The sequence below is a fragment of the Pseudorca crassidens genome, chromosome Y (genome assembly GCF_039906515.1).
Source record: "Pseudorca crassidens isolate mPseCra1 chromosome Y, mPseCra1.hap1, whole genome shotgun sequence".
NCBI lineage: Eukaryota > Metazoa > Chordata > Mammalia > Artiodactyla > Delphinidae > Pseudorca > Pseudorca crassidens.
Window position 1 is genome coordinate 1,243,393 of NC_090318.1, and position 27,790 is coordinate 1,271,182.

Below are 27,790 nucleotides of genomic sequence, written 5' to 3' on the forward strand. Positions count from 1 at the left end.
GATGAGACCCATGAAAAACCTTCAAAATGGAGAGAAATAAACATTCTATTTTGGTCTGGATTTTTTTTTTTTCTAGAGTAATACCGGAAGCAGTGGAAATCAACTGGTGAGTTACAGCTCTGACCCAAAATATCACCCTTGTAGCTTAAGCGTACGATGTTGGGCAATGGACACATGCCAACTGCAAACTTCGTCCAGCGGTGGCCAGGATGGGGACGGGGTAAAAACCAGAGGATGGAGGTTTCCTAGAGTACCGTCCAGTCAGTGATATAGGGGCACCCCCCCAGTAGGCCCCTGGATGGGGTCTCCCTCTTCTATCCATGTTGGTCAAGGAAATATCCCTTGGAGTGTCAAGGGGATGATGTCTTCTTCCAAAATTCCTCTCAAGGTTGATCATCAAAGTAATTTTTGTTGATCTTTTCTAAGTTTCACCACCACTCTGACCTCAGTATCCTCCTCTGTCCAATGAGGAAGTCGAACTTGGTCCTCTTAACATCATTTACAGGGGCATTATCCATCCATGGGCGGGTTCATACCCACTGTAGCTCTTGAATCATTTCTGCATCTATACTTACGATCCTAGCAACTCCAGGAGTGGTTACTCGGAAAATGGCAGAATCACTCATTTTCATTATTCCCTTAAGCATTCCTCCCAAGTTCTCAGGACGTAAAATACCACATTCATGCCCAGATTGGGAGAGTGTGGCTTTGAATCTTTCACTTCAGTTGGGCAACTGAAAAGACACCCGCATTCTGTTTCTCAACACAGGCAACAACTCTGTCTAACTTTCTGTTTTCTCCAAAGATTGTGGTGTCTGGTGACTCGGGGAATAAATACAGCTTTCCGAGACCGGGGTTCAGAGCCAAACATACTGTGAAGATCAGGACGGCAGATGCCCGGAAAGCCCACTGGGGTGCCTGGAGTCAGCCAACTGAGTTTGGTACGTGTCCCGAGATCATCACCAGACAGATCCTGGCATCCTGAATTCATCTCTGAGCCATTCTGGGAGGGGTTCCTGTCCACCGGCCCCCGCAACACTGTTCCCCTGGCAACAGCAAGGGCTCGTGAGAGGGACCCTTTAAGAATAACTAAGAGCCTTCCTAAGCCTCCGCCCCACCAGGAAATGACCCATCCCTCCTGGTCACACCAAACAGCCCTCACGGTCCACCTCTGATCGGGATACAGCTCACATCCAAACTGGCTCTGTTTCTTTCTAATCGGGGGAGGGCTAACCTGACAGATTTTGGTTTTTTGGGTTTTTTTTGCGGTACGCGGGCCTCTTACTGTTGGGGCCCCTCCCGTTGTGGAGCACAGGCTCCGGACGCGCAGGCTCAGTGGCCATGGCTCACGGGCCCAGCCGCTCCGCGGCATGTGGGATCTTCCCGGACCGGGGCACGAACCCGCGTCCCCTGCCTCGGCAGGCGGACTCCAACTACTGCGCCACCAGGGAAGCCCTAGCCTGACAGATTTTACTACCTTCCTCCTTCTAACTTTGGTCAGCTGGCAGGAATATAATGGTTTGGCCCTAAAGCCAATCTGATACTTAAGAGCCTACCTTCCCTTCCATCCAGTCTCAAACACCTTCAGTGTTTTAGCAAGCACAGTATGCATACGTTTTTTTTTGTGGTTGTTTTTTTCTGATCCAAGATCAATGCCTTTGATACCTGCCGGTGTCGAATTTATGAAATGAAATAAGGATTCAGCGATATTTCATAAGCTGGAAGCGACAGCTGAGTACCGTAAGGAATTGATTTGCCATGTTGCACTTGTCAGCGGGTTCTTAGCCGTGACACCAAAAGCAGGAATGATGAAAGAAACAAATTGGTAAAGCGGACTTCATCAAAAATGAAAACTCTTGTGCATCAAAGGACACGCTCAAGACAGTGAAAAGACAACCCATGAAAAGGGAGGAAATATTTCAAATCATTTGATAAGGGCCAAGCCTCCAGAGCATATAAAGTATTCTGAGACGCCAAGAACAAAAACACTGACAACCCACTTTACAAATGGGTTTAAAATATGCCCCCACCACCAAAAAAATAAGAATAGACAAAAAGAATAGACTTTTCCCGGAACAGAGTTCTAAACAGACTTGGCTGACATCCGTGTGGCTTTTTCTGGTTTCATTTCCCCTCCGGAATACGCACTTTTGACAATTAACGTATCGCTTAAAATAAACAACGACAGCTTTGTGTAATAGGTCACATTTTATCTGTTCCTACTGAAAAATCTCACAATGGCGGCCCCTCCATCAGGTTATGAGGATCCTGGTAGAATTGGGATTTCTCATTGGCTTGTTAAATACTCACTGACAAAATGTGCCTTATTAGAAAAATAATGTGCTGTAAAGAGCACTTATCCTAAATGGCACGCGAAATTAGAGCTTAAGAAGAGATGGGACGCCATTTTGTTTAAAACCGTATGCCTGGAAATGTGTATTCATCCTTTTTTGGTCCGTTTCTAAATTGAATTCTCGGTCTTTGGGTTGCTGTGTCTTAAAATCGCTTTATGCGTTTTGGACGTGATCCCGGGGTCGTGTTGTCTCACGAATATCTTTTTGTGGAAGTTGCAGGACTGGGTCCTTTCCTTAGACGTCCGTCCTGCTCTGGGCATGTTTCCTCCTCCGTGAGCTAGTGAGGACATAAGCTGGCTGGGTGGCGATCGCTCATGCCCCGGCCCCCGGCGTACTTGGCGTGTTCCCCTCTCTCTCCCCAGGCTCTGCGGAACCAGAATCCAGCCTGGTGCACGTCTACCTGCTGGTGGTCCTGGGGACCTTCGTCTGTGGCCTGACCATCAGCTGCCTTTTCAAAAGGTAACCTCAGGTCGTCCTAGGTGGGCATCCCCGTGGTCAGCGGAGGGGGCCGGTGTTTATTCCAAAGGCAGCCCCAATCGCTGGCAAAAAAGAGAGGGCAGCCTGCAAACATCCCAGGCAGTCCTAGCAGCCAATTGGCGTGTGGGTTTTCTGGAGGAAAACTTGTCTGGAAAAAGGGAAGGAAGTTGGAGAGATGGAAAAACACACAGGAGAGAAAGAGCTCTGAGGCTGCGTCCGTCAGTGGCAGGAGACCAACAAGGGTCTTTCCTGCCCCCAGACTCCTGCCGGGCGCCCCTCACAGCCCTGCTGTGCTCAGAGCTCTGCCTGCCCTCAGCCCCTTGGAGCTTCTGGAGTTCCCAGAAGGTCTCTCCTCCTCTGATTTTCATTTCCCCCAGCACAAGTCATTCAGCCCCGGCCCCCAGACCACTGCAGTCAGCCTGCCCACGGGCACCTCCGCAGTCATCTTTCCTGTTGTGCGACCCGGGCATCACACAGGGTCTGTGGCCACCGGGCAAATGCTTTGCAATGAACATGCAGACTAAACCTGCACGCGTGCGGCGTGGCGCCCTCTGCAAAGCATGGAGAGATTTTGTGCCTGGAGACCCTCCTGCAGGATGTGGGGATGCCGTGGGCGTCCGCCTGCGGCCCCTGTCCTGATGCCCCTGTCCTGGTCGGGCGTCCTGTGCTAATGTCCCCCGGGACCAGGCGAGACACTGGTCTGCCCTGTGAAAGCGACTGTGAGGGACACTGGACCTGGGAGCAAAGAGGCGTTTGGGCACCCCGGCCACTGGCTGTGGTGACAGGGACAGATCTCGTGCCTTACACAGAAGACTTATCTTAAAGAAAAGATGTGTGAGTTTCCTGTAGCTGCTGGAACCAGTGACCACAAGCCAGAGGCTTAAAGCCACAGGCATCCATCCTCCCCCATCCTGGAGAGCACACCTCTGAGGTCAAGGTGTCTCAGGGTCACGTTCACTCCAGAGGCTCCAGGGGAGGGTCCTTCCCGCCTCTTCCAGCTTCTGGGGGCTCCAGGCGTCCCTGGGCTCGTGGTCGCCTCACTCCCGTCTCTGCCTCTGTCTTCCTGGGGTCTCTCCTCTGTGTCTGTGTCTCTCCTCTTCTGTGTCTTAGAAGGACCCCGTCATTGGATGTAGGGCCACCCTCATCCAGGGGGACCTCATCTCAGACCCTTCACTTCATCACATCTGCAAAGACCTCGTTTCCACATAAACTCCCGCCCCCAGGTTTCAGGGGTCAGGAGGTGAATATATCTTTGGAGACTATCTTTCAACTCAGCACAAGCTCTCCTGATGATGTCACAGGACTGGAGGTACCATTCGTGTGGTGAGAAAGAAAACGCCCCTGTGAACATGCAGCGGACTGGGGTGCTGCGGGACCACGGAATATGCTGGTTAAGAGATAACATTGAAAAGGCATGACAAAGGTGGCCCAATCTGGAACCGTGGGCTTCAAGGTTGGACAAGCCTCCTGGTCTTTAAACACAAGAGACCCCAGACTCCTCCAAGCTGCCGGAGACTGGACATGCCCCTCACTCCCATCCCTGTGTCCAAGGGAGTGAGTGAAGGTTCCAGAAAGACCCTCACAGAGTCTTTCATTTTCTCCATGGTCTAAGCCTGGAGTTGGTCCTTCTGTGATTCTTAAAGGAAATTGTTCTGAAGAAATGAGCCTGCATGGCGTGTTTGCACGTGACATGACAACACGTCCCCTTTGGGTGCAAGAAGGAAAGTGGGCGTCTAGGTCTTTTTTTCACACGTTTCTTGTCTCACCAGGTTCCTAGGGATGAACAGATTATTCCCGCCAATTCCACGGATCAAAGATAAATTGAGCGATAGCCATCAAATCGACCACCAGGTACATATGGGGTGGGGGGCAAGCCAGGATGGAGGAGAGGGGACAATGACCCCAGAATCTCAACTGTGTCCACCCAAAGGGGTCCACAGGGTGTGGCTGCCATCCCGTGTCCTGCTCCCTGGCCTTCTGCAGCGGTCAGGGACTGGGGTTTTACCTGCGAGCTGTGTCTGGGGAAATGGGGTGCGGGGAGAAGGAGAGAAGGAAGACGGGGAGGGAGAAAGAGAGAGGTAGAGACAGAGTGAAAGGGGTCAGACCAGATCTCCGGGAGCAGACAGCTCCCAGAGAGGATGAAAAAGGACAAGGGACAAGGGAGACGCCCCCTACGCGACACCCCCCTTGGGTGCACCCATCACATCTGCCTCTCCGTACGGCGGGCGCTACGTCTGCCTACTCCGCTGTCTGGCATCACATCCCCCAGCTGTCAGCTTGCTCACCTGCATTCTTGAACTGGGCAGCTCTCCTCTCAGGAGCACCGACCCACACCCTCTCCGGGTCCCTGGGACCTCCAGGGGCCCGCCCACCCTAGGGGGCCAGCATGAGACACGTCCCGCTACCCCTGAGCTCCGGGTGGCCCTAGCATATGTGGTACCCTAGGCTCAGATGTCCCTCCCACAAGCTCATCTGCCAGCTACAAGATCTGACGCAGAGAGCCGTCTCGGATTTCTAGCTAAACCCCCCATGGCCACTGCTCGCGGGGCTCCTGACACCCCCATCCTTCTCCCCAGCAGATCCTCTGGGAGAAATTTGCACATGACGCGGGAAAAGGTGACAAGGAAGAGGTCTTAGCCGTGGAAGAAGTCACAGAAGCCCCAGCGAATGCGTGAGCTCCAGGTGTCTGCATCCCCGGCACTTTCTGGAAGTCGTTGGTTTTTTTACAATTTCTTTTAATGTTTTTTCAATGTTTTGCTTAATTGTTGTGAATGTAGCTTTTTTAAATTGTTTTGAGCATTTTTCTACCTTTCTGTTCTGTTTTGTTTTGGTTTTTTACTCTGAAAACTAATGTGATTTTGCAAAGATGCTTTGTAGTTGGAGGGATGTTTCGAGGCCCGTGGACCCTGACCACGTAATGCGCCTTCCAGCCGCTCCGGGGAAACACCACCCCTTCCTCACAGGGAGGGGTCGGAGCTGCTGCTGGCCGCTGGGGCTGGGATGAGGGTCTGTGCCGCCGCCCGCCTCCACTGGCAGAAAATTGACATCCTCCTTCTTTCTCTACTGGCTGCAGTTCAGAAAGGAATGACTTTCCAGTGGCTGCTGTAACAGGACCACGATTGCCGAGTCGACACAGCGGACGCCTACTCATTATAGCTTGTAAGCCCTCCTGCCTGCTTCTTACAGGGATGCTTGTGGGTGATGTCACACCCACCTGGTAATCCAGGACCATGTCCCCATCTCGAGATCGACATCCGGGACTTAATCACACCTGTAAAGTCCCTTCTGTCAGAAGGCAACATTTTTATAGGGTCCAGGCATTAGGATGTGGACCTCTTTGGGGACATTTTTCTGTCCACCCCACGGAGCCCAAGGAGGGAAGCTTGGTTGAGCGGCTGTGATGGGCGAGCTCAGAGCCGCCCTCACTCCTCCGAGTTCGCACCTGGCCCACTGGGCTCTGTGCCCCCTCCCCATACCTGCCCTGTGCATCCCTCCCACCTGACTTGGATCCTAAGTCAAAACCAGCTGAGTTACATGCTTTATCGTAAGCCAGCAAAGTCTTTGTTTTCAATTCCCGTCTTTGCCTGAGTCCCGTGAGCAGTTTTAGCAAATTATCAAGCCTGAGGAGGCGGGTCATGGGAAGCCCTGATTTATAGCCAGTCGTTCCGAAGTCCGGGCTGCCCGGGGCTCCCACCCGGGGGTCTGAAGGGAGTGAGGTCTGGAGTCTTGGGGAGCCGGTTGTAGGCGTTGGAAGATGGCCCAGCAGACCGCACACACCCGCATGAAAGGCAGAGCAGCTGAGCATCTTACTGCACGGATGTCACATCTCAAGAGAAATGAGTTATTTATGTCTGCGAGTCTTTTTCTGCTTTGTATATAAATTCATTTATTTTTTAGATGCCGAAGTGATGATTACCAAAGGACAAAGGAAGTGGGGGAGGGGATAAATTAGGAGTTTGGGATTAAGAGATACAAACTACTATACATAAAATCGATAAGCGACAACGATTTACTTTGTAACACAGGGAACAATATTCAATATCTTGTAATAACTTGGAGTGGAAAATAATCTGAAAAAATATATATATATTTAACTGAATCACTTTGTCGTACACCTGAAACCAACACAACATTGTAAATCAACTAGAATCCCATATAAAATAAAAATTAAAAAAGAAACTAAGGTCATTCTAATGGAAAAAAACGAGTTCTTGGACTGATGCCCCAGGCACTCAGGACCTAATGCCCCCGTATCCTCTGTGGCCCCAGTGGTGATCGGCTGCAACGTCCCAGCCCATCATCTCCCCGACGCTCCCGTCTCTGCCACCCGGGAGGCCCGGCCTGGACCCTCCCGGTGACTGTGTGGTTTGCACAATGGTGCCCCTGTGCTCACACGAGGGGTCAGCGGCTGCAGAGGCAGACTTTCAGGAACTTTCAGGCCACAGCATTGCCCAACAGGATGTGTGAGGCTGGCACAGCTGGGGTGGTGGGATTGGTCCCAGTGACACCAGCCGTCTCCCCGGCATCCTCTCCCCGTGGGAGGGCAAAGGGTGAGCATGTGCTTCCTGGGGAGCCCCCTCGGGGCAGCTGTGTAGTTGCCTAAGTTGCCTCCTTATATAGAGAGTTGAGGCACTGGGTCAGCAGAGACTGACCGGGCACAGATTCACGCCCCGGGCTCTGTCCTAGGATCACGGGGTACCAAGGGGCCCTGGAAGGCGGAGACAGAAGAAAAGTCCCGCCCCAACGGAGCTCTCCTCCTGCTGAGGCAGCCGACCATTGGACAGCAGGGAAGGACGTGGACGGCGTGTGAGTGACGTGATCCGGGGGCAGAGGACTCGGAAGCACCTCGTAGTTGAGGGTGAGCTCTCAGCCCCGTGCTGGGGGGAAAGGGTTCTCCCGGGAAAAACTAAAGCTGAGCCAGTGCTGGCTCTCGTGGAGGCCGGAGAGGGGATTCCGGGCAGGGCGAGGGGTCTCCACACTGCCGGGGACCAGGGAGCAGGGGCAGTGATGGCTGGGTGGGGGGAAATGGGGACCTTTGGAGGAGAATCTGGGTCTGGATGTACAGGCGGGAGGGCCGGGGTTGGGGGGAAGCATGGACGGTGTCCTGGGGCGGCAGCAGCAAATGACGCAGACCGGGGGGCTAAACACCACAGGCATCCGTCCTCCCCCATCCTGGGGACCAGACGTCTGAGGTCAAGGTGTCCCAGGGCCGCGCTCCCTGCAGGGGCTCCAGGGGAGGGTGCTTCCTGCCTCTTCCAGCTTCTGGGGGCTCCAGGCGTCCCTGGGCTTGTGGCCGCCTCCCTCCCGTCTCTGCCCCTGTCTGCACGTGGCTTCTCTGTGTCTGCGTCCCTCCTCTTCTGTGTCTTAGAAGGACCCTGTCACTGGATGTAGGGCCACCCTCCTCCAGGAGGACCTCATCTCAGACCCTTCCCTCCATCACCTCTGCAGAGTCCCTGTTTCCAAATTAAGTCACTTTCTGAGGTTCTGGGGCGTCCAGAGGTGGACTTACCGCTTTGGAAGGAACACAGTTCTGCCCACACGCCCCTCTAAAGAGGCTCCTTCCCGACTGTGTGCACCCCTAACCCCCAGCCCTGCCCCAAAGTGCCCCCAACCTGCACCCACAGCCCTACCTCCATCCACTTTCCCCAAGCGTCCGCAAACGTTCGCTCCTGTGAAAACCAGACATTCCAGGCTCCGCAGGCCACGCGCATCTGTCAACCAGATCTGGTCTCTCTCTCTCCTTTTTTTTTAACAACCTTTAAAAATGTAACAATTTATTCTTAGCTCACAGGCCCTCCAAACACAGGCCGCTTTTGGCCGGTAACCCCAGTGCATGCCCTCTCTGAGGTGAAGGTCAGGTAAATGAGATTTGTAAGGACAGACACAAATTAAAATTAAGGAAAATAATTTTATTTATTTTTAAAATTAATTTTTACTGGAGTAGAGTTGCTTTACATTGTTGTGTGAGTTTCTGCTGTACAGCTAAGTGTATCAGTTATACATATACCCCTATCCCCTCCTTTTTGGATTTCCTTCCCATTCGGGTCACCGCAGAGCACTGAGGGGAGTTCCCTGTGCTATACAGCAGGTTCTCCTTAGTTACCTATTTTATACATAGTAGTGTGTACAGATGTCCGTCCCAATCACCCAGTTCATCCCACCCACCCCCACCCCCCCTTGGTAACCATACGTTTGTTCTCTACATCTCGTGACTCTGTGTTTACTTTGCAAATAAGTTCATCTGTACCATTTTTCTAAATTCAACATGGAAGTGATATTATATGATATTTGTTTTTCTTTATTTAGAGAGAAACACACACCACAGACAGAGTGTGGGTCATCTCAGAAGGTGGGAGGCCAAGAAAGATAACTTAAACTCTCTCTTCAGTGACATCAGGGCAAGGGCGACCTCGCTCCAAGTTGCACACGTACCTACTGGCGCTAAAGCTGGGAGACGTGTGTTTTCTTTCTCCGGAGAGAGGCAGCTGGTTACCGTAGATGGGCCCCTATAAGCCAGGGGGTTTAGGGCAAACGCTGCGCGGCCCGCGGGGCAGTCAAGACCTGTTGCTTCAGGAAAGAGTGACTGTTTATCCCGACAAGGAGGCTGGGGTTGGTCGTCCCCTCCGGGCTGTGCGAGAAGGTGGGACTTTTCCGGTCCCTGCCAGGTCTCAGCCTGTGATGGGCGTCCCTTCCTGGTTTTGGGCTCCTTCAGTGATAAAACTGTGTTCTTCCCCTCCAGTCATTGTGGGGAGGTTTCCTGGGTTCGCAGGAGGCTTGGGGTTAATTATGTTTCCCCAACAGTGTGAGGCTGAGAATCTGCTCACGACGGCATCGCGCTACGTGGATCCCCCAGTGTCATAAATGACCTCCACCCCGTTCTGGGGACCCCTCTGCACATCCCCACAGGCACTGAGTGACTGGGTGACCCGCCCACTGAGTGACCCGCCCTGCAGGGTCTTTGGGTGTTTGCCGTACCTGCTCAGAGAGCAATGCTTTCTTTGTTTCGCTGAGTGCCAACTCGGAACTCCAGGCAACAGTCCCCAAGTGCGCACAGGGGATATGCCGTCAAGGCTGTGTGACTTTGGGCAGCCTGCTTGCCCTCTCTGGGCCGCATCTGTGAAATGGGATTGAAGACAGTGCTTGCTTCCTCCCTCCACAGGGCGGCCCACAAAGTCCCTGAACAGAGCCCTGAGGCTTGGGGAGGGGAGGGTGGAAGGGGAGGGGCTTGTGCTGAGACTTTTGTCTGTACTGGGTCTGGAGGGGCTAGTATGGGGTGGGGAGGGAAGAGCCCGGAATAAAGCCAGGATTTTCCTGACTTTCTTAGAGCCCTGAGGATGCACTTTCCTGCCTCACCCCAGCACACTGATTCCTCCTCAGGGCTGCACCGGGGACCCCAGTGCTCTGGGGGCTGAGGCCTCCCTGGGATGGAGAAGCTGGGGTGCTGCGGGAACCCACCCACAGGAGGAGGGGCCCAGTAGTCTCCGGGACCAGGCCTCACCCCCCCACAGGGACACAGGGGTCCAGCCCTACAAGACAAGACCTGCCGGGGCATCTCACATGGGGGGAGGGTGTCCAGGACCAGGGACCCGTGACCACCCACCTGGACTCAGGGAGCAAACCCAGAAGCCCCTTCCCCACCCCGCCAGCTCAAATCTTCAAGTCCAGCCCGGCCACCCAGATCAGACGAACGGACCCTCCTCTGTCACCAGCACAGTCACTGCTCACAAACCACAAAACACCGGATGGTTGTAAACCCCCTAAGGAAGGAACACGGCTGAGTTCATTAGTAAAGGGCCCCACTTCTTGCTGAAACACAAAAAGCAATTCATAGATGGGTTGGGGGTGCGGAAGGAGGGCAAGGAAAGCGGGATGAGGGTAGAGTCTGGAGCCCAATCCTCTCCCCGTGGCAGCTGCCACTTCTCTGTTTCATATGCGAAAAAAAAGAAATAGAAAAGTGGGTTCTGGGGCTTTGGAAGCCCTGGTTCCGACAGGGAACCGGTTCTGTGTGGCTACACGACATCCCGGCTAAGAACAATGTTATCAGTATCAACGTATCCATGGTAACAGATGCACCACCCAACGCAGGATATTCCATAATAGGAGGGTAACAGGGGAACCTGGGAGAGGGTGGGAGAGGGGTCCATGGGAACTCCGTGCCTTCTGCTGAGCGTCTCCGAAAACCGAAACCTGCTGAAAAACTTGTCCGTTAGTAACGAGGATGATAATAATATTAAAGGGCCAGGGGGGAGAGGCTAGGGGAAAAGCAGGGAAATAAAAGGCGAATATCTGCAAAGCGTATCGGGGTCTCTGGAAGGAAAACCGTGTCTCGGCAGACTCTCTGTTTTAGGTGATGAAACACGGAAGGAACACAGAGTAGTGACAGTTCAGGAAATGTCATTTGCGGACAGACCGCAGTACAAACTGAGTCACCGCCAACTTGCACTATTTCCGGCCGGCGGCGTCTCTCTGTCTCTGTCTTTCTCAGTGGAGTCCCCAGCAGGCAGTGGCTGACCTGCAGGACCTGAGGGTCCCGGGGAGGCCGCCCCTCTCATTGAGACACAGGGGACAGACCCCGGCCGTGGGTGAAGCCTGCTGCCTCTGGGGTCCACGCCAGGGACCCCGGTCCATCGTGGGCGTCCAGGTCAGAGGGGGAAACGGGACGTGGACTCGTTGACTCACTCACTGACCCACAGGCCATCCTGCAGGGGCAGGGCCTGTCTCTCCCCAGGGTGCCCTCAAGGTGTTCCATCCCTGAGCTTTCAGGGCGATGCAGCCCTCAGGGTCCCTGGGACCAGCCAGCCCGTGGGGTTAGTACTCTGCGTGGTGACACTGCGCACCGGGTCTTTCCCGCCCCGCATCACCCTGTGCGGTCCTAAAAGTTCAGGGCAGCCGGGGACCCCATTGCTGAGGGCAGCACAAACATCTACCAGGGCTGGGATCTCCTTCTCTAATCCCGGGAGGGGTGTGGTGAGTGAGGAGGGGGCAGTCACATCTCTCCTAATTCAACATCTCCTAGCTAACAACTCTAAGGTCTTCTGGAAAATCTGCCGGACGAAGGGATGATTTGAACATCCTTCGTGCAGCCTCGTGCGGTTTAGCAAGTGGACAAACCCGTGTCACAAGCACGATGTGGAATGCTTGCCTCTGGATTCCCTGTCCCTCCCTCAGCCAGGGGACACCCCAGCCCCTGTAGATGAGATGCACCATCTCCCGAGTTTCCTAGAGAGGGAAGCCCACGGTATGAATCCTGTGGTCTGGCTTTCTTTTAGCTCAGCGTGTTTTGAGATTGGTCCACGCCCTTGAGTATACGGGGAGCTCGGTGCTTTTCATAGATGAATCTCACTCCAACCCAGCGCACGTCTGTATCACAGTTGCTAGGTGCATTTTCCCATTGATGGGCGCTTTGGTCATTCCCAGTTTGGGGTGACAAAAAAATCAAGCCGCTGTATGACATTTGGGTACAAGTCTTTCTGTGGAAGGGATTCTTCCTTTATTTGGGGTAAATACCTGAGAGTGAAATTCCCGAGCCGCATAGGAACTGTATGTCTGGCTTTATAAGGTCTAAGAACTGCCTGCTTTTTGCTGTGTGCTCCCCAACATTTATATGCTGAAGCTCTGACCCCCCATGGGATGGTGTTAGGAGGTGAGGCTTTTGGGAGGTGATTAATTAGGGTTAGATGAGGTCATGAGGGTGGGGCCCCCATGATGAGATTAGTGTCCTTAAAAGAGAAGAAGATGCACCAGAGCCCCTCTCTCCATCACGTGAGGTCCCAGTGAGAAGGTGGCTGTCCGAAGGACAAGAAGAAGGTTTTCTCCAGAAACCCAGCCATGCCAGTGCCCTGATCTTAGACATTCAGCCCCAGAACTGTGGGAAATAAGCGTCTGTGGTTTAAACCCCTCGACTAATGGTATTTGCTATGGCAGCTCGAGCAGGTTAATGGCAGACTGTTCTCCAAGGCAGCTGCACTATTTTAGATCCCCACAAACAGCGCTTGAGGGTGCTGGGTCGTCAGCATCCCTAGCAGCTCTCGTTATGATCTTTTTCGTAACCTTCCCGCTGCTTGTTTCTATATATATATGAGCTTTGATAGAATGCCTACCCTTAGATATCAAAACGTCTGCGTGATTCCAAAAAGGACCTTTATTTATTTATTTATGGAGGCTGCACCGCATGGCTTGCAGGATCTTAGTTCCCCGACCAGGGATGGAAACTGCACCCCCTGCAGTGGAAGCACAGAGTCCTAACCACTGCACCGCCAGGGAAGTCCCTGTCAGTAGCTTTTAGCTGAAAAGAAAGAATGATTTCTCAGCTCAGTGATACCATCTTATGGGCTCTTCCCTCCCTGGGAATTTGGTTACAACTTTGCTGGTTTAATTTATAACAAGAGCCTTTTTGAATCCTATATCATACCTGTGGGCGAAGTTAAATTTTCATAACACCCTAAACATCCCCTACCCCGCAAAATCATCTTACCATACATTCAGCGTGTTCATCAAGTGCGTCTAAAACCTGTAGCAGATGGTACCCCGTAACGAACGTCGTTCAAGCTCTCTGATGAAGGTGCAGGTTTGACAAGAGTTCCTGTGACCCCCCAAAGAGGTTTTGTTTTCTTATCTTGTCACTGACGACGAATAGACATACAGTGAATTACACATGAGGCCTCGCTGGGGTCGTCACGTTAAATGCTGTCCCACAGTCCAGAAATGTTTCCTCAAGGCCCCGGGGGGGCACCGGTCTAAAATGTCCAAACATCCAGGAAGAAAACACCCATCTCCTTCATCTGGCTAGTGGCTCTAGGTTCTAAAATCCTCCTCTGGTCTGAAAGTGTCAGGAAATTAGCAACTTTATCTTTGGTTTTTTTTGGGGGGGGGTTGTTTTTTTTTTTTTTTTGCGGTACGCAGGCCTCTCACTGCTGCGGCCTCTCCCGTTGCGGAGCACAGGCTCCGGACGCGCAGGCTCAGCGGCCACGGCTCACGAGCCCAGCCGCTCCGCGGCATGTGGGATCTTCCCGGACTGGGGCACGAACCCGTGTCCCCTGCATCAGCAGGCGGACTCTCAACCACTGCGCCACCAGGGAAGCCCTGCTCATTCCTTTTTGAAGACGTTCACTTATCTTGTTTTCTTTTGTCCTTGAAAGACAAAAGACATTGTAGTACCTAGCAAACTGGTTTGCCTCGCCCAAAGTTGTAAAGATTCCGCTTTTTTTTTTATTCTGAGGGGTGTGTACTTTTAGCTCTTACCTTTAGGGTTTTCATCCACATTTGCTTTCTTCGGAAAGCACGTCCCCTCAGAGCAGGGGCCCCGTCACAAAAGGCAACGTTGATTCCTATCCGTACGGAGTGCACAAAAGAACTCACTTTGAAATAGCTGAACTTAGGAACTTTTCCTCCTAAATGAATAGGGGACAGGAAAGAAGGGAGAAGAGGCTTCAATGGGAAAAAAAAAAAATGGCTTGCTTTCAAACCCGGGTCCACAGCAGGGAAAGCGCACTGGCCCGCCAGGGAATTTCCTACAGATGGGTATCTTTAGGAAAGACAGATGGATTTCTAGGAGAACAAATGGTGCATAAGAAAGTCTGTGAGAATGTTTGTTTATGCCAGTACAGTGGTACTGTCTTCAAGGCCATAAAACTTCCCTGGAGACAGAATTTATGATGGTTTCAACCCTTTCCTGGGAGTGAAGTGTCCCAGAGGGAATTTATGGCATGCTTCACTCCCAGAAGTTTTTGCTTTCAGTCTGATAAGAGAAACTCCGAGAAGCCTTATTTTTCCTGCATCTGTTGAATCCCAAATATCTTCTGCTTAAAATAATTTCATACCCATCCTGGGGTTCCGAGGGGGTTCCCACATTTGCAGACAAGGCTGAGAAGAGAGCCACTTACCATCTTTCCTTTGTTCTGTCTACAGGGCAGCCTCTCTAAGCGAGACCCCGTAAGTACCCCTTCCTTTCTCTGCAGCCTCCCTGCTTGGGTTTTAGATGCTCAAAGTTGAGCCCTCAGCGGGCAGCCAGCACAGCTCAGCCCCGGGTCCCACTGAGCCCCTTTAGGGGTCACCGGGCTTTGTCTCCGATGGTGAAGCTGTGATTTCCCAAATGCCTCTGACTCAGCTCAAGGAGCCTGTTGTCACCCGCCCCGAGGAGAGAGCAACGTCCTTCTTCCCAATGGAGCTACTGACACCTTCTCAGTACACAGTGTAGCGACCTGAAAGCGCCCCCCTAAAAGTCATGTCCACCCAGAACCACAGAATGGGACTTCATTTGGAAGCAGGGCCTTTGCAGATGTGATGAAGTGAAGGATCTGTCCTCTGTGTAGAAAGAATCAGAATAACCCCAACCTCACTTCCCAAGGGCATGGGGACCCTGCCCGAGATGTGGGCACAGACGGACAGCTGTGAGACCCAGGTGCAAGACGGCAAAGCCCCTTAGGGCCCTGCCATTGCGGGGAGGGAGGGGAATATGGACCGAGGAAGCGGGTCCCAGGTGTCCGCCCGGTGTCAGGATGCTCTCCTGCGATGTGCACACGCTCTGCCTTCGCCCTGTTCCCAGCCTGGCGTTTGTCACCAAAGTCCATCACAAGATCCTCTTTTCTTTTAAAGGTTTTCCAAAGAGGAGGTGATAAAAATGAGTAGCGAATGCCCGATTCTGCCGTGATGGGAGAGCACACCGCCCGCATGCGTGTGAAGCGCGTGTCCTATAAAATCTGGAGTGAATGGAGCTCCACGCAGCACTTCGGTGAGTCTCCCGGGAACACCCGAGGCCACCGATGCCTGGCCAGGGGGGAGGGAAGCAGGGGCCCTTCCTCTGAATCCTGCTGCTTGACCCTCCTTCTTTTTTGGGGGGGGGGTCAGTTTCTCTTTTATTTCAAATAGTTTCACCTTCATTAAGAGCTTACAAAACAGTCAGGTATATGCATTATCTCATTGAATCTCCATTTTGCGAGGAGGTAACTGTAAGTGCAATTTTAATGTTTGTTCTATAAATTAAAAACTTGCACATTAATAATTGAACTGTTAAAAGATTATGTGTTCCTGGAAACCATTCTCCTATAGAATAGTAACAGTACAGAGGTTGGTTAGTAGGAAGGAATCTTCTGTCTCTTAGAAGGACCCTGTCATCAGATATAGGGCCACCCTCCTCCAGGAGGACCTCATCACACCCTTCACTGCATCACATCTGCAGAGACTCTCTTTCCAAATAAGGTCCCGGTTCCCAGGGTATAGGATGGGGACACATCTTTACGGGGGTCCACTGAGCCAACTGCAGGGCCCCTCCCAGCAGAGGGGCCCAAGGGTGGGTCCCGCAAGCTCTCTGATTAAACACACAACCTGCAGCCTGTCCTGCGGCCCTACGCGCCCTCCCATGTTTCTGGGGTAACCCTATGGGGAGGGCCCCACCCAGCTGCAACCACAGGAACACACGCTGCTGTGGGTCACTCCTGCCTCGGTCTCACTGGGAGGTCTCTGAGGCTCTGGCTGCCCGTCACCCCCCACCCCAGGGATGTCACCCTCGTGGGGTCAGCCAGGGTGTCCCCACTTCTCTCCCCACATGAGGGGGCTCTGACCTCCAGAGTGCCTCCCTCCTTCAGGGGGCCGGGAGGGGTATCACAAAGTGAGTTGCCTGAAAATCTGACAGCTGCCATCTGTCAGCACGGCTGGCTTGGTTCCTGGCAGGAAATGCCAAGGGTTGGCCCCGTAAGCTCAAGGTTGGCAGACCCACAGGGCACCTCATGCAGCCTCATGCCTGCCCTGTAGGACCAGCAGAAAACCCACAAGGTCGGGATCCACCCAGTCCCTCCCTCCAGGGCTCCCTCGGGATTCATTAGCAGCCAACAGGGCATGAGCTCTAAGTATGCACCTGCTGAATGCCTAAAAGAAGGGCTGCCCCACCCCTTCCCCAGAGAGGAGCTACCAAATCCATGTCTGAGCCTCCTTCCCCATAGGCAGTGGGTTCATGGCTTGCAGAAGGGGTCCAGGCTACACGAGTCAAGTCAGAGTTCCCCCAGAAAAGCCTCATTTGCAATTAAAACGAAAACAACACACACACACACACACACACACACACACCTTTCTCTCATCCTTGACATTTCACAATTACACATTCATTCCTTTGGTTATGTAGTGCAGTATTGAAAGTTAATATCCATTGAGAAGGAAGGCATTGTGTGGTATTAGCTGTGCCCTCGTGGAAATGTAATTGGTGGGTCCTGTCTTGTGAGCAGCAGGGTGAGAAATATGGGGACAGTGAAAAGGGGTGGGGTGGGGTGGGACAGGATCGCAGAAGAATCGATTCTTCACTGCCAAGATTCCCACGTTCCTCAGGCCCCTGTGTCTGGAAGTTCTCTTCTCCTCTGCTCAGCCCTGCTTCCCCCGCCCCGCAGTCTGATACCGGGTTGGTAGCCGATGTGTGCAAACCTGACCACCCGGTCACTCCTGACCCTCTGCACCTCTGTCCCATCAGGTTTCCCAGAGAAGAACTTCCTTGTGGTCCTGATCGGGCTGGTGGTGAGGGCAGCGGTTTTGTCCAGCATGGGCCTGAAATTCCTCTGTAAAAGGCAACACCCGCCCCCCACCCTCACCCCCCAAAAAACCTCGAGAACAGCATGACGGAGGCCACACACAAAAGGGCCCACGCCTGTCACCCCGTGCACGCAGAATGGCCAGAAACCCAGATTCAAAAAGCAGATTTGAGGTTGCTTAGGGCGGAGGGAGGGGAATGAGGGCAGGGGGCGGCTGCTAAAGGGATGGCCCGTCTGCTGCCTGAGCCCCATCCGTGGCCCAATGTCCACACTGGTTCTCTCCTGATGGCCGGGTCGGGGGGAGTTTGACTTTCCCGTGTGCTGTGGGCTTTACGCTTCCCGCAAAAGGCAGTCATTATTTTGTGCTCCAAAGAATAAACTTTAAAAAGAGATTAGGATTGACATAAATACGCTACCGTGGGTAACAGATAGCTAGTGGGAACCTGCGTTATAGCACAGGGAGCTCAGCTCCGGTGCTCTGTGATGACCTAGGTGGGCGGGATGGGGGAGGGGGATGGAAGGAAGGTCCAAGAGGGAGGGGATACAGGTACACATAGAGCTGAATCACTTCATTGTACAGCAGAAACTAACACACCATGGTAAGGCAATTATACGCCAATAAAAAATGAATAAATTAGTTTATTGATTAAAAAGAAGAGGCTTTCAAGAAAGAGGCAAAGCCAGGGGTCTCTGCAGAGAGCACACGCGTGTCTGGAAGACGGGTCCTGAGGACGCCGCCGGGCAAAGCGACTGTGAGCTCAGTACCGGTTAGGGGCTGTCCCTGGTGTCACAATTCGGAACCACCTGCTGGGTGACCGTCCAGGCACGGGCGATGGAGGCTGGCTATGGTCACAGCCACCACACGGGGGCAGCGGTGAGCAACCCGCCCATTTCCCGGCCCCAGTTTCTCAGCTTCCCAGGCCCCGAGGGGGGTGGTGTCTGGCCCGAGGGGTCGACTCAGGGCGGTGGCATCAGCCCTGGCTGCAGATGCAGGCTCTGTCCCCTTTGCCGGCTGGCTCGCCACGCCTGTGCAGCATGTGTTGAATGCCAGGTGACCACCTGGAGTGCCTGGGGCACGGGCATCCCTAGGAGACCACCCAGCCAAGGGGCTGCGGGCGTGTGGAGGAAGGTGGGGGCATCCCATGTCCGCTGCGGACGTCTGTGGACCATTGCATACACAAGGACCAGAATCACTGATGGAGCGTCTTGGGGTTCTCCTATAGCATGCAGCCCTGGGGGACACCTGGAGAGACTTGGGGAGTCCTGGGGGACTTGGGAATGTGTAGGGCCCCCAGGGCCTCCGTCTGGGGGGATGATAGTGGCTTTGGCACCAGACAGAGGTGATGGTTGCACAACACTGGGAATGTGCTGAATGCCGTCAAACTGTGCGCTTAGCATGAATTCTGCAGCTCGCGAGTTAAACGTCAGTAAAGCCGTTTTTAAGAAAGAAAAGAACGAACACATCACGGGCATCTTCATCTCCGAGATGCCTGCAACCCAGGTGGAGGAATGGGTTTTCGCCGCCTCTTGGGGGGCAGACAGACAGCCTCCGACTTAGGACAGACGGCCCCATCCTTGCTGTCACACTACCACGTGCAGACTTCGAAGCTGGCATCTGTGCTCCGCCCTGACCCTCCCCTGTCCGGGTGTGACCTCTCTCCCTTTCAGGGAAAACCGTTTATGATAAGTAAAGAAAACGAAAAATCGCCTGGATGTTTATTCACGGATTTGTATGAATGCAATGGTGTGGGCTGTGCAGAAATTGTAAGGAGACGTAGATTCATTTCTGCGCCTAAGGAAAGATATTCGTGGTGTATTTTTAGCAAAATTAAAAAGTGACAGGACTTCCCTGGTGGCGCAGTGGTTAAGAATCTGCCTGCCAATGAAGGGGACACGGGTTCGAGCCCTGGTCCGGGAAGATCCCACATGTGGCGGAGCCTAGAGCCCGTGAGCCACAACTACTGAAGCCCGTGCGCCTAGAGCCCGTGCGCCTAGAGCCCGTGCTCCTCAACAAGAGAAGCCACCGCAGTGAGAAGCCCGCACACCACAACGAAGAGTAGCCCCCGCTCGCTGCAACTAGAGAAAGCCCACTCGCAGCAACGAAGACCCAACGCAGACAAAAATAAATAAATAAATTTATTAAAAAAAAAAAAGAAAGAATGAGCGAAGGCATTGAGGAAAATAATCACAAACTTCCCCCCAAGGTGGCCAACATGGGGCATCCCCAAAACTCGATATGAACAACAAAGACACCTATCTCCCTGCCCATCTTCCAGCCACGGGGGGAAGAAGGACAAAGGGAGTACAGACAGGACGAGGATGGAAAACGCCCAGCTGAGGACAGTTCTCTTCGGTGGCGTGTCTCTACAACCCCACATTAAACATCCAGGCTGGGTTCCGTCCACACGCAGAAGAGACCCATCTCCCAGGCGGGGCTCGCTCAGGCTGTTGGCCAGGGAAGCAAACAGCAGAGTCGCGCCCCAGACACAGAGGGAGACGCCCGCTCCGATTTCCTGGGACGCCCTGAGCCCAACCGAAGACAACACTACAAAGAAACGGGCGTTTCACGAAAGGCTGCGGCCACTGATAAGGAAGATTTCATTTAGAAACTTCCATGTTTGGGGTTGGGCCAGAGCTAAGAAGGCGTCTCTTTCAAAAGACGTGCGGTGCTTCAGAGAAAATAGAAAAGATGAGGTCTAAGTGGAGGAAACACTCGCTATCGCTGTGGCCGAGGAACCCGTGACCCCGAGATACCCTGTGTCATCACCCCAGAGAGCCTCTGGCCACGACGCCACCTGAGACAACCTGGACCTGGAAAGACGGGCTTCTCGTGGGAGCATCAGCTCCGGCTACGGATGGGCTTGGCCCCGGCACACTCTTATGTACACGGATGGGTTTACAATAAAAATCAGAACCTGGCAAGTCAGCCCAAGCCTGGGCTGGCCACCGGCAGGTTCCAGAGCGGACCTGTGCACCGGTGGGACAGGCACCCTATGGGAAGGGTAAGCTTCCCTGGCATGGGGCCAGGGACCCGGGCAGGTTTCAGGAGGCCAGAGGGAGGGGATAGGGGTGCACGGTGAGAGAAAAAGAGTGTTATTTCTTACAGCAGAGTCCAGGGCGGCTCTAACAACCACACACTGAGGGCCTAAAACCACAGGCATCCATCGTCCCCCCAGTCCTGGAGACCAGAAGCCTGAGGTCAAGGTGTCCCAGGGCCGCGCTCCCTCCAGAGGCTCCAGGGGAGGGTCCTTCCCGCCTCTTCCAGCTCCTGGGGGCTCCAGGCGTCCCTGGGCTCGTGGCCGCGTCCCTCCCGTCTCTGCCTCTGTCTTCACGGGGCTCCTCCTCTGTGTCTGGGTCTCTCGCCTTCTGTGTCTTAGAAGGACCCTGTCATTGGATGTAGGGCCACCCTCCTCCAGGAGGACCTCAGCTCAGATCTTTGACTTTATCCCATCTGCAAAGGCCCTGTTTCCTACTAAGGTCCCGTTCTGAGGCTCTAAGGGATGTGAACTTGGAGAGTTATTAAAAAGTGCAGCAAAGATTACCACCCCCAGCGGACAGGGCGCTGGTGGTCCCTAAGTGCCGGGGCCCCCAGAAGCAGCAGCTGGGAGGACAGGTCTGCAGGTTCCCCGAGAACGCAGAGGGTACAGCTCACCCGCGCCGTGTCCGTGCCCGGAGCGCCAGGCCAGGAATCTTACAGCAAGGCGTGTCCCCTCCTCCAGGAAGACGCTCCGCCACCACGGCGGAAGTGCTTTTGTTGGGAAAGGTCATGAGAGCAGCCCCTCCCCTCGGGAGAATCCCGGAGACCAGCCTGGCCTGACCCCGAGGGCACGGCCCAGCCTTGTGCCGGGAAGTGGCCCTGGAGGGTCTCTGGGGACCTCAGAGCGCACGGGGTACCCTGTGCCTCAGCCTGCGAATTTCTTTATTTTTCTTTCTTTTTTAAGAAAATATTTATTTATTTATTTGGCTGCGTCGGGTCTTAGTTGCGGCACGCGTGTGGGATCTTAGTTCCTTGAACAGGGATCGAACCCGGGCCCCCTGCATGGAGAGCGCGGAGTCTTAGCCACTGGACGGCCAGGGAAGTCCCCTCAGCCTGTGATGTTCACTTCTCGCTCTTGCCCTGGGCTCTCAGACCGGCAGGACTGCAGGTCCCGACGTGCACCCCACCACGCCCGTTTGCAGCTTTGCAGAGCTCGGCCTCGGCCAGCGAGGGAGGTGCGGCGCAGCTCAGGGGGGCGGGGTGGGGTGACCCCAGGTCGTGAGCTGCGGTTTGGAGCCTCCTGCCTGAGACACACCCGCCGCTCCCCCCGCCACTCCCCGCCCTGGCTTCCCCGAAGGTCGTGCAAAATCGAGGGACTTCCGGTTTAGAGGCAGAGCGCGGGGTGGGGGGGGAGGGGGAGGGGAGGGGAGGGGGAGGGGAGGGGGAGGGGGGAGGGGGGACTCCCTGGAGACAAGAATTTCTCTCTGCACGTTTTTCCGGACGGAAGACTAGATACAAGTCTCCCCGTGAGAGAGAGGTTCCTGAAACGCTTCAGAGCAGGAGTGGGTGTTGGCGTCTAAACCAGAATAGATTTGAAGTGGGTCTGGGGCCCCCCAGGGGCTGGATATGGTGGCCCCAGGAAGGTCAGGTTCTGCCCTCAGGATGGACCCGCTGGACCCAACAGGGTGTGTGAGACGCAGGCCCCAGGGAGACGGGCTGAACCCCGCCGGAAACACGCGTGTGTCTGTAGCGACAGACAGACAGACGGAACGTTTTCCCTTAAATAAATAAACACATATTTAATATTTAATGTATACGAATGCACTTATACACCAAGGTTAATTAATAGACATGAACGCTATGTAACATTGATGCAAACATTAATTAATGTACACCATGTAAGTCATACATTAATGCACCTGTATGATTATAATATACTATATACATGTAGTCTTTTATTTAGTTGTTATTTACTTTAAAAAAATTAATTTATTTATTTTTGGCTGCGTTGGGTCTTCATTGCTGTGCGCGGGCTTTCTCTAGTTGCGGCGAGTGGGGGCTGCTCTTCTTTGCGGTACGCGGGCTTCTCATTGCGGTGGCTTCTCTTGTCGCAGAGCTCGGGCTCTAGGCGTGTGGGCTTCAGTAGTTGTGGCTCAAGGGCTCTAGTGCGCAGGCTCAGCAGTTGTGGCACACGGGCTTAGTTGCTCCACGGCATGTGGGATCTTCCTGGACCAGGGCTCGAACCCATGTCCCCTGCATTGGCAGGCGGATTCTCAACCACTGCGCCACCAGGGAAGTCCCTATTATTTACTTTTAAACTTTTTATTTTATATTGGAGTATAGTTGATTACCAGTGTTGTGTTAGTTTCAGGTGTGCAGCAAAGTGATTCAGTTACACATATATATTCTTTTCCAGATTCGTTTCCTATTACAAGATATTGAATAGAGTTCCCTGTGCTACACGGTAGGTCCTTGTTGGTTATCCATCCTATATATAGCACTGTGTACATATATTCTCTTAAATATCTGAGCCTACTTTGATTTAAGGTGGTCCTGCAACTATTTCATCATAGAATCACAGTCACTAGTATTGTTAGCATTTTACTGTGGTGTTTGAAGGACATGTAGCCAAAAAGCGTCATCTCATGGCCAAACCCTGTCTCATAAACGTTGTTGGGAGGATGGGAAGCCCGGGCGCCTGGATGATAAGGGTGGGAGCCCATCACTTTTATGTCCACGGGCCGGTCGAAGCTCTGTGCCGTGGCCTGCGTTCTGGGTACGCGGGCCCAGCCGGAGGCCGCGTGGGAAGGGGGTTTAGGGGCTGTGTTGCTGGGCGGTGACCATGGCCACAGGGAAGCAGCCCCCCGGGAACTGATCCACTGCATCCCGCGGGGGGGCGTCCCGCCCCTCAGCAGGTCCCTAGGAGCCCCCCGGCGGCCGGTCTCCCAACGGGCATGCGGCCTTGGGCTGTCGTCTGCCGTCCAGGGGGCCGCGGGTTTCCTGGGGCGGAGGTGCTGCCGACCCCGCCCTCCTCGCCGAGCCGGCCATGCCCCCGGGTCGCGTGGCAGGTGCTAGGCGCTGGCTGGACGGGCTGCTATTCTGGTCTCTCCCGGCCCAGCTGCTCCGTGCCCTGGCCTTGCCCACCCCCTTTCCCGGTTCCCCATTTCTGTTCCCCGTAGCTCCTTCCCCACATGGAGGGCTGGATTCCAGGCACACAACGCACACTCCCCACGCCGCCAGCCCCCGGGTGTGTGGGGGCTTTTCTGAAATTAGTCATTGCTTGTCTGACGGCACTAAACCGCTGATGGGACGGAGCCGGGGGCCCCGGAGTGGGCGGCCGAGGGGTCTGTGGTCCCATGGAGGGAGACGGCTCAGCACGCATGCGCCCCTGGGCCTCTGTCGCCTCCTCTGGGTAGCGCCACCATCCTCTGCCTCACCTGGTCCCACCCCCCATCCGGAGACCCCCCCCCCAAACACTAAACCTCAAGTCTTCCCCGGGGTTATAGCGACACCGGCGGGGCTGCGGGGGGATTTGGGGGTGTGGCCTTCATGGAACAGACTTGACACCAGTGGCCCCTGTTTGTCCTCTTGTCACCCCACGTACGCACGCCCAGGGCCTCCGGTTGGCAAGGTTCCCGGGGTCTGTGCCGTGCCCGCACGTTTGGGCTGCCTTGGGGCTGAGTATCCCCACGGACAGTCAGGGCTCAGCTTTTTTGGATCTGCTGAGCTAATGAGCACCTGTCCTGTGGCCTGGAGGCCCTGCGGTGCTTTTCTGTTGTGTCTTCCTTTTCTACTGGGGTTTTGGGCTTTTCGGGGAAAACTAAAAGGGCAGGAAGGAGAGGAGGGAGGGAGAGAGGGAGAGAAAGAGAAAGAAAAGAAAGAAGGGTCGTGGGGCATCCGTCCCAGACCCAGGAGTCAGAACCCACATCTGAACGTCACCCCTCAGCATCTGGGGGCGCACTGCCAGGAAAGGGGTCCAGCCTGGGCTCAGCCCCGTGGGTGAAGTCCACTCTGGACTGTCATTCCTCAGCTTTGTCATCTGTGCCCACCCCTGCCCCGCACTGCATCTGCCTAGACACCCCCTGCCCCGGCATCGCTGTGCTTCAGTCCCAGACGAAGAGGGACCCTGGGCAGACATGAGGTGTCCACCAAGAGTGGGCACTGCCTAGCGTGCCTTTCACAGTCGCCTCAGGTCTTAGCAAGATGCTCACCAGCCCTGAACAGGGATGAGGGGATGGGCGTCTGGTCCTTCCCTTGGGGAGACGTGGCTTTTGTCTGTCAGAGGCGCTGGTCAGCCACCGAGACTCGTGCTCTGCGGGAAGTGGGCGGCCGTCACAAAGGACCCCAGGCTGCTCGGCTTAAATCCACAGGCCTGCACCCTCCCCCAGCCCCGAGGACCAGACGTCCGAGCTCAACGTGCCCCGGGGCTGCGCTCCCTCCAGAGGCTCCAGGGGAGGGTCCTTCCCGGCTCTTCCAGCTTCCGGGGGCGCCAGGCGGCTCCCACCTCTGTCCTTGTGTGGCTGTGTCCTCCCTGTGTCCCTGTCTCCCGGGGGCCACCTTCTCATAAGGACAGCAGTCCCATGGGACATAGGGACCAGCCGGTTCCAGGTGGAGTCTGTGTTACCTTAATCCACTACACCTGTGACAGCCCTGTTTCTGAATAAACCGGGCTCTGCGAGTCCAGGTGGATGTGCACTGGGGCTGTGGAGTAGACAGGAAACACTGGAGGAGACAAGAGGACCTGCCTCAAGGGAGAGGGTGGAGGGACGGACACGTGGGGCTGGAGCTTGGGAGCGGCGACAGGCAGATGACAGGTGTAGGGCGAAGGCAAGGGATGCCCAGGAGGGCCCGGGTGAGGGAAGGTCACCTGGGAGCACGTTGGTAGGGGCCAGGCTGAGAGCTGCGTGAGTCCCGTGCAGCCAGCGCGTCGGGGGCCCGGGGTCACCTCCCTGTCCCCTTGGGCACGAGCGGTCATTCCAATGGGACCTCGAAGGAAGGGGCCAGGGCCCCGGCCATTCACGCTGACCGGCTTTACCCAGGACACGGCTCCGGGAAACTGCCCAAGCCGGGTGAATGGCGGGAAGCCACTAGGATTGTGACAAAGAGGAACCTGCAAACAGAAGTGAGAACGGGAAAAGCAGACTTTGAAAGCAAGGGTGTTCCTTCCAGGAGAGCACAGAGCTGCAGTCCTGTTCCTGACCCCAGACCGTAATTCTGAGCTGAGGGGTGCAGAGCGCTCCTGGACCTGGTCACACCCTCAACGCATTCTCCCCGCCTCCCCGGCTCACTGGGGCTTAGTTTTTAGGGGTGGGGCTGACCCCGGAGGCTATAAAAACACTGATGAGAGAAGAAACAAGGTTCTTTCTCTTTCGGGAGGCTGCCTGCAGCACAGCCGAGAAGCCAGGAGAGCTTGGGGCCCACCCCCAGGCCAGCTAGACCAGCACCAGGAGAGGGTGCCTGCATCCCAGGTAAGACCCCGGGGCCGGGCTTGGGGGCGGGAGGCAGGCAGCGGCCTCGACTGCTGTCCCTGGAGACTCAGTACTGACCGCCAGCCCCGGGGGCGGGGGCGGGACCCCCAGGACTTGAACGTGGCTCGTGGCCGCTGAGATGTGTCATCCGGGGCAACACACAACGGATTCAAAGCCTTTATGCCCAAGGATGCCGAGTGTGTCACGGACCCCGGTTACGGGATCCGACCGCGGTGCCACCCTGTACTAGGCTGGGTGCCCGGGGGTCTTGACCACCTCTGTGTCTTGCGCCGGGTCCTGTGCGTTGGCCGAATGGATGAACGGTTCGGAGTGGCTCTCCCCGGACGAGAGGCTTCCCCCTAATCACAGTGCCCCCGACTCCTGCAGGCTCACACTTGCCCCCAGACGCAGGCAGGCGAGCTGCCGGGGTGCAGAGCCCCAAGGCCCCTTCCCTCGCCCCGGTCCTGCTGAGCCTGGCCCCATCCCCCGCCTCTGGGGGCTTGACTCTGCCCAGGGACGCCTCTTCTCTTTGCGATCTGGGGGCAGCAGGATACGTCGATGACCCTCATGCAATGTGGGTGTTTAAAGGACGTGAGCTTCTCCGAGCAAGGAGAGATGCCTGTGGGTGGGCTCAGTGTCGCGGGTCTGGAGCCGTGTGTACCTGTGGGGCTCGGCTCACCTGAGCAGACGCCAGGAACAGACACCCACCCCTGCCTCGACGCCCACGGGGGCCCGTCTTCATCGATCAAAGAGGAGCCCGAGGCCGTGCTCATCCAATGTTCTTCTCCCCGTGGATCCACGTCTGGGCCTTTTGTGAGCGCGGCGTTTACTCCTCTGGATCGTGAGGCCCGGCTGGGAGGCACCTCCCCTGAAGCTTTGTGCCCGACGCCTGGCCCTCCTCACCCTCATCCCTGTACCACAGATAGATGGTTTGGCGTCTGTCCCGGGACACCTCCCCGTGATGGGCAGTTCCGGATCTGACCCGTTGCCTTGTCCTGGGAAGGGGTCTCTCGGGCTTCCCTCCACCCAGTTTGGCAAGAAGGACCCTGGGTGTCGGCTTCTGGTGTCAAATCTGTGTGAAAGTTGGCACTTTTGGGGGACCAGGTCAGTCCTGGGGAATCTTGTGGGAGCCCCAGACCTGGATGGGGGAGCAGGTGAGACCCCAGATGGATGGAGTCCGGGTTGGGTCTCATGATGGGGCTGCTGGACAGGCCCTGAAGGAGGTAGGGTGCGTCCTGGGCCCCCCCCAATCCCAGCCAAGACGCTCCAGGTGGGATGGCGGGGAGTGGCGGTCAGGTCTTTGGGCGACCCTGACTGGCACAGAGAGCCTGAGGCCCTGCTGAGGGTGTGGCCCCCCGAGGCAGATGAGGGTCCAAGGCTCTGCTTGGGTGGCAGCCCCAGGTCGGCCTCCAGGCGCCAAGGGCATTTGCATGAGTGACTCAGGTGGGGGGGGGGATGGGTGGGGTCCGTCGGGAGACCCTGCCGCTGGGGCCCGGAAGGTGCAGAAGGTGGACCCCCGGGGGAGGGTCTAGGAGAGCCGGCCTGCAGAGGGGGGCTTCATGGGGACCTGGGGAAAAGCTCTGGCAGGAATGATGAGACAGCACGGGATTTAGTGACCGTAACTCGGTCTTTTCAGGAAACTGCGTTGTACTTCATGCTTTTAACTAAACTTCCTTCAACTGTTCTGTGAGCCCAGTGTTTCCTGGTGCTGCGTGGAAGGTGATTTCTGGGTTCCGGGATGGGGCTGGAGCCAAGGGTGAGCTCAAACCCCAGGGCGGGAGCTTTTTAGAGAGGCTGACACACACACACACACACACACACACACACACACACACACGCACGCACACACACACGCACGCACACACGCACACACACACGCACGCACGCACACACGCACACACACACGCACACACACAGACACATATGTGCAGACCTGCATACACGCAGGAATGCATGTACACATGCACACACAGACCTGTGTAATGTGTGTGCGCAATACAC

The 27,790-nt window shown here is 55.2% G+C and overlaps 2 protein-coding genes and 1 long non-coding RNA gene across 10 annotated transcripts in view; 2 read left to right on the forward strand and 1 right to left on the reverse strand.

The window, feature by feature from the left end:
* LOC137217850 (granulocyte-macrophage colony-stimulating factor receptor subunit alpha-like) overlaps nt 1-15,582 on the forward strand; it is a 30,213-nt gene extending 14,631 nt beyond the window's left edge. The window contains exons 8-16 of one of the 7 annotated variants that reach the window (XR_010940296.1): nt 77-106; nt 806-941; nt 2,717-2,813; nt 4,601-4,682; nt 5,408-5,513; nt 5,905-5,990; nt 7,518-7,689; nt 14,739-14,762; nt 15,426-15,582. Coding sequence is in view for 5 of the 7 variants with exons in the window: in XM_067724835.1 (XP_067580936.1) it covers nt 77-106; nt 806-941; nt 2,717-2,813; nt 4,601-4,682; nt 5,408-5,506 (444 nt within the window). In the remaining 2 variants the exon portion in view is untranslated. The other 6 variants (XR_010940297.1, XM_067724835.1, XM_067724836.1 and 3 more) reach the window with 6 other exon arrangements.
* Nucleotides 9,025-21,077, reverse strand: LOC137217853 (uncharacterized). Of its 2 annotated transcripts, XR_010940298.1 has the most exons (5): nt 20,997-21,077; nt 14,073-14,221; nt 13,306-13,453; nt 9,807-9,945; nt 9,025-9,588 (listed from the first exon to the last, which is right to left on the reverse strand). It is a non-coding gene; the product is annotated as an uncharacterized lncRNA (long non-coding RNA). The 2 variants fall into 2 exon arrangements; XR_010940299.1 differs by lacking the exons at nt 9,025-9,588; nt 9,807-9,945 and adding an exon at nt 12,973-13,116.
* Nucleotides 21,078-21,149: 72 nt separating this feature from the next.
* The window catches only part of LOC137217849 (interleukin-3 receptor subunit alpha-like), a 33,231-nt gene continuing 26,590 nt past the window's right edge, over nt 21,150-27,790 (forward strand). Inside the window, exons 1-3 of the mRNA XM_067724832.1 lie at nt 21,150-21,234; nt 22,738-22,785; nt 25,698-25,789. The gene's annotated coding sequence lies outside the window, so the exon portion shown is untranslated. The remainder of the gene's footprint in view (nt 21,235-22,737; nt 22,786-25,697; nt 25,790-27,790) is intronic.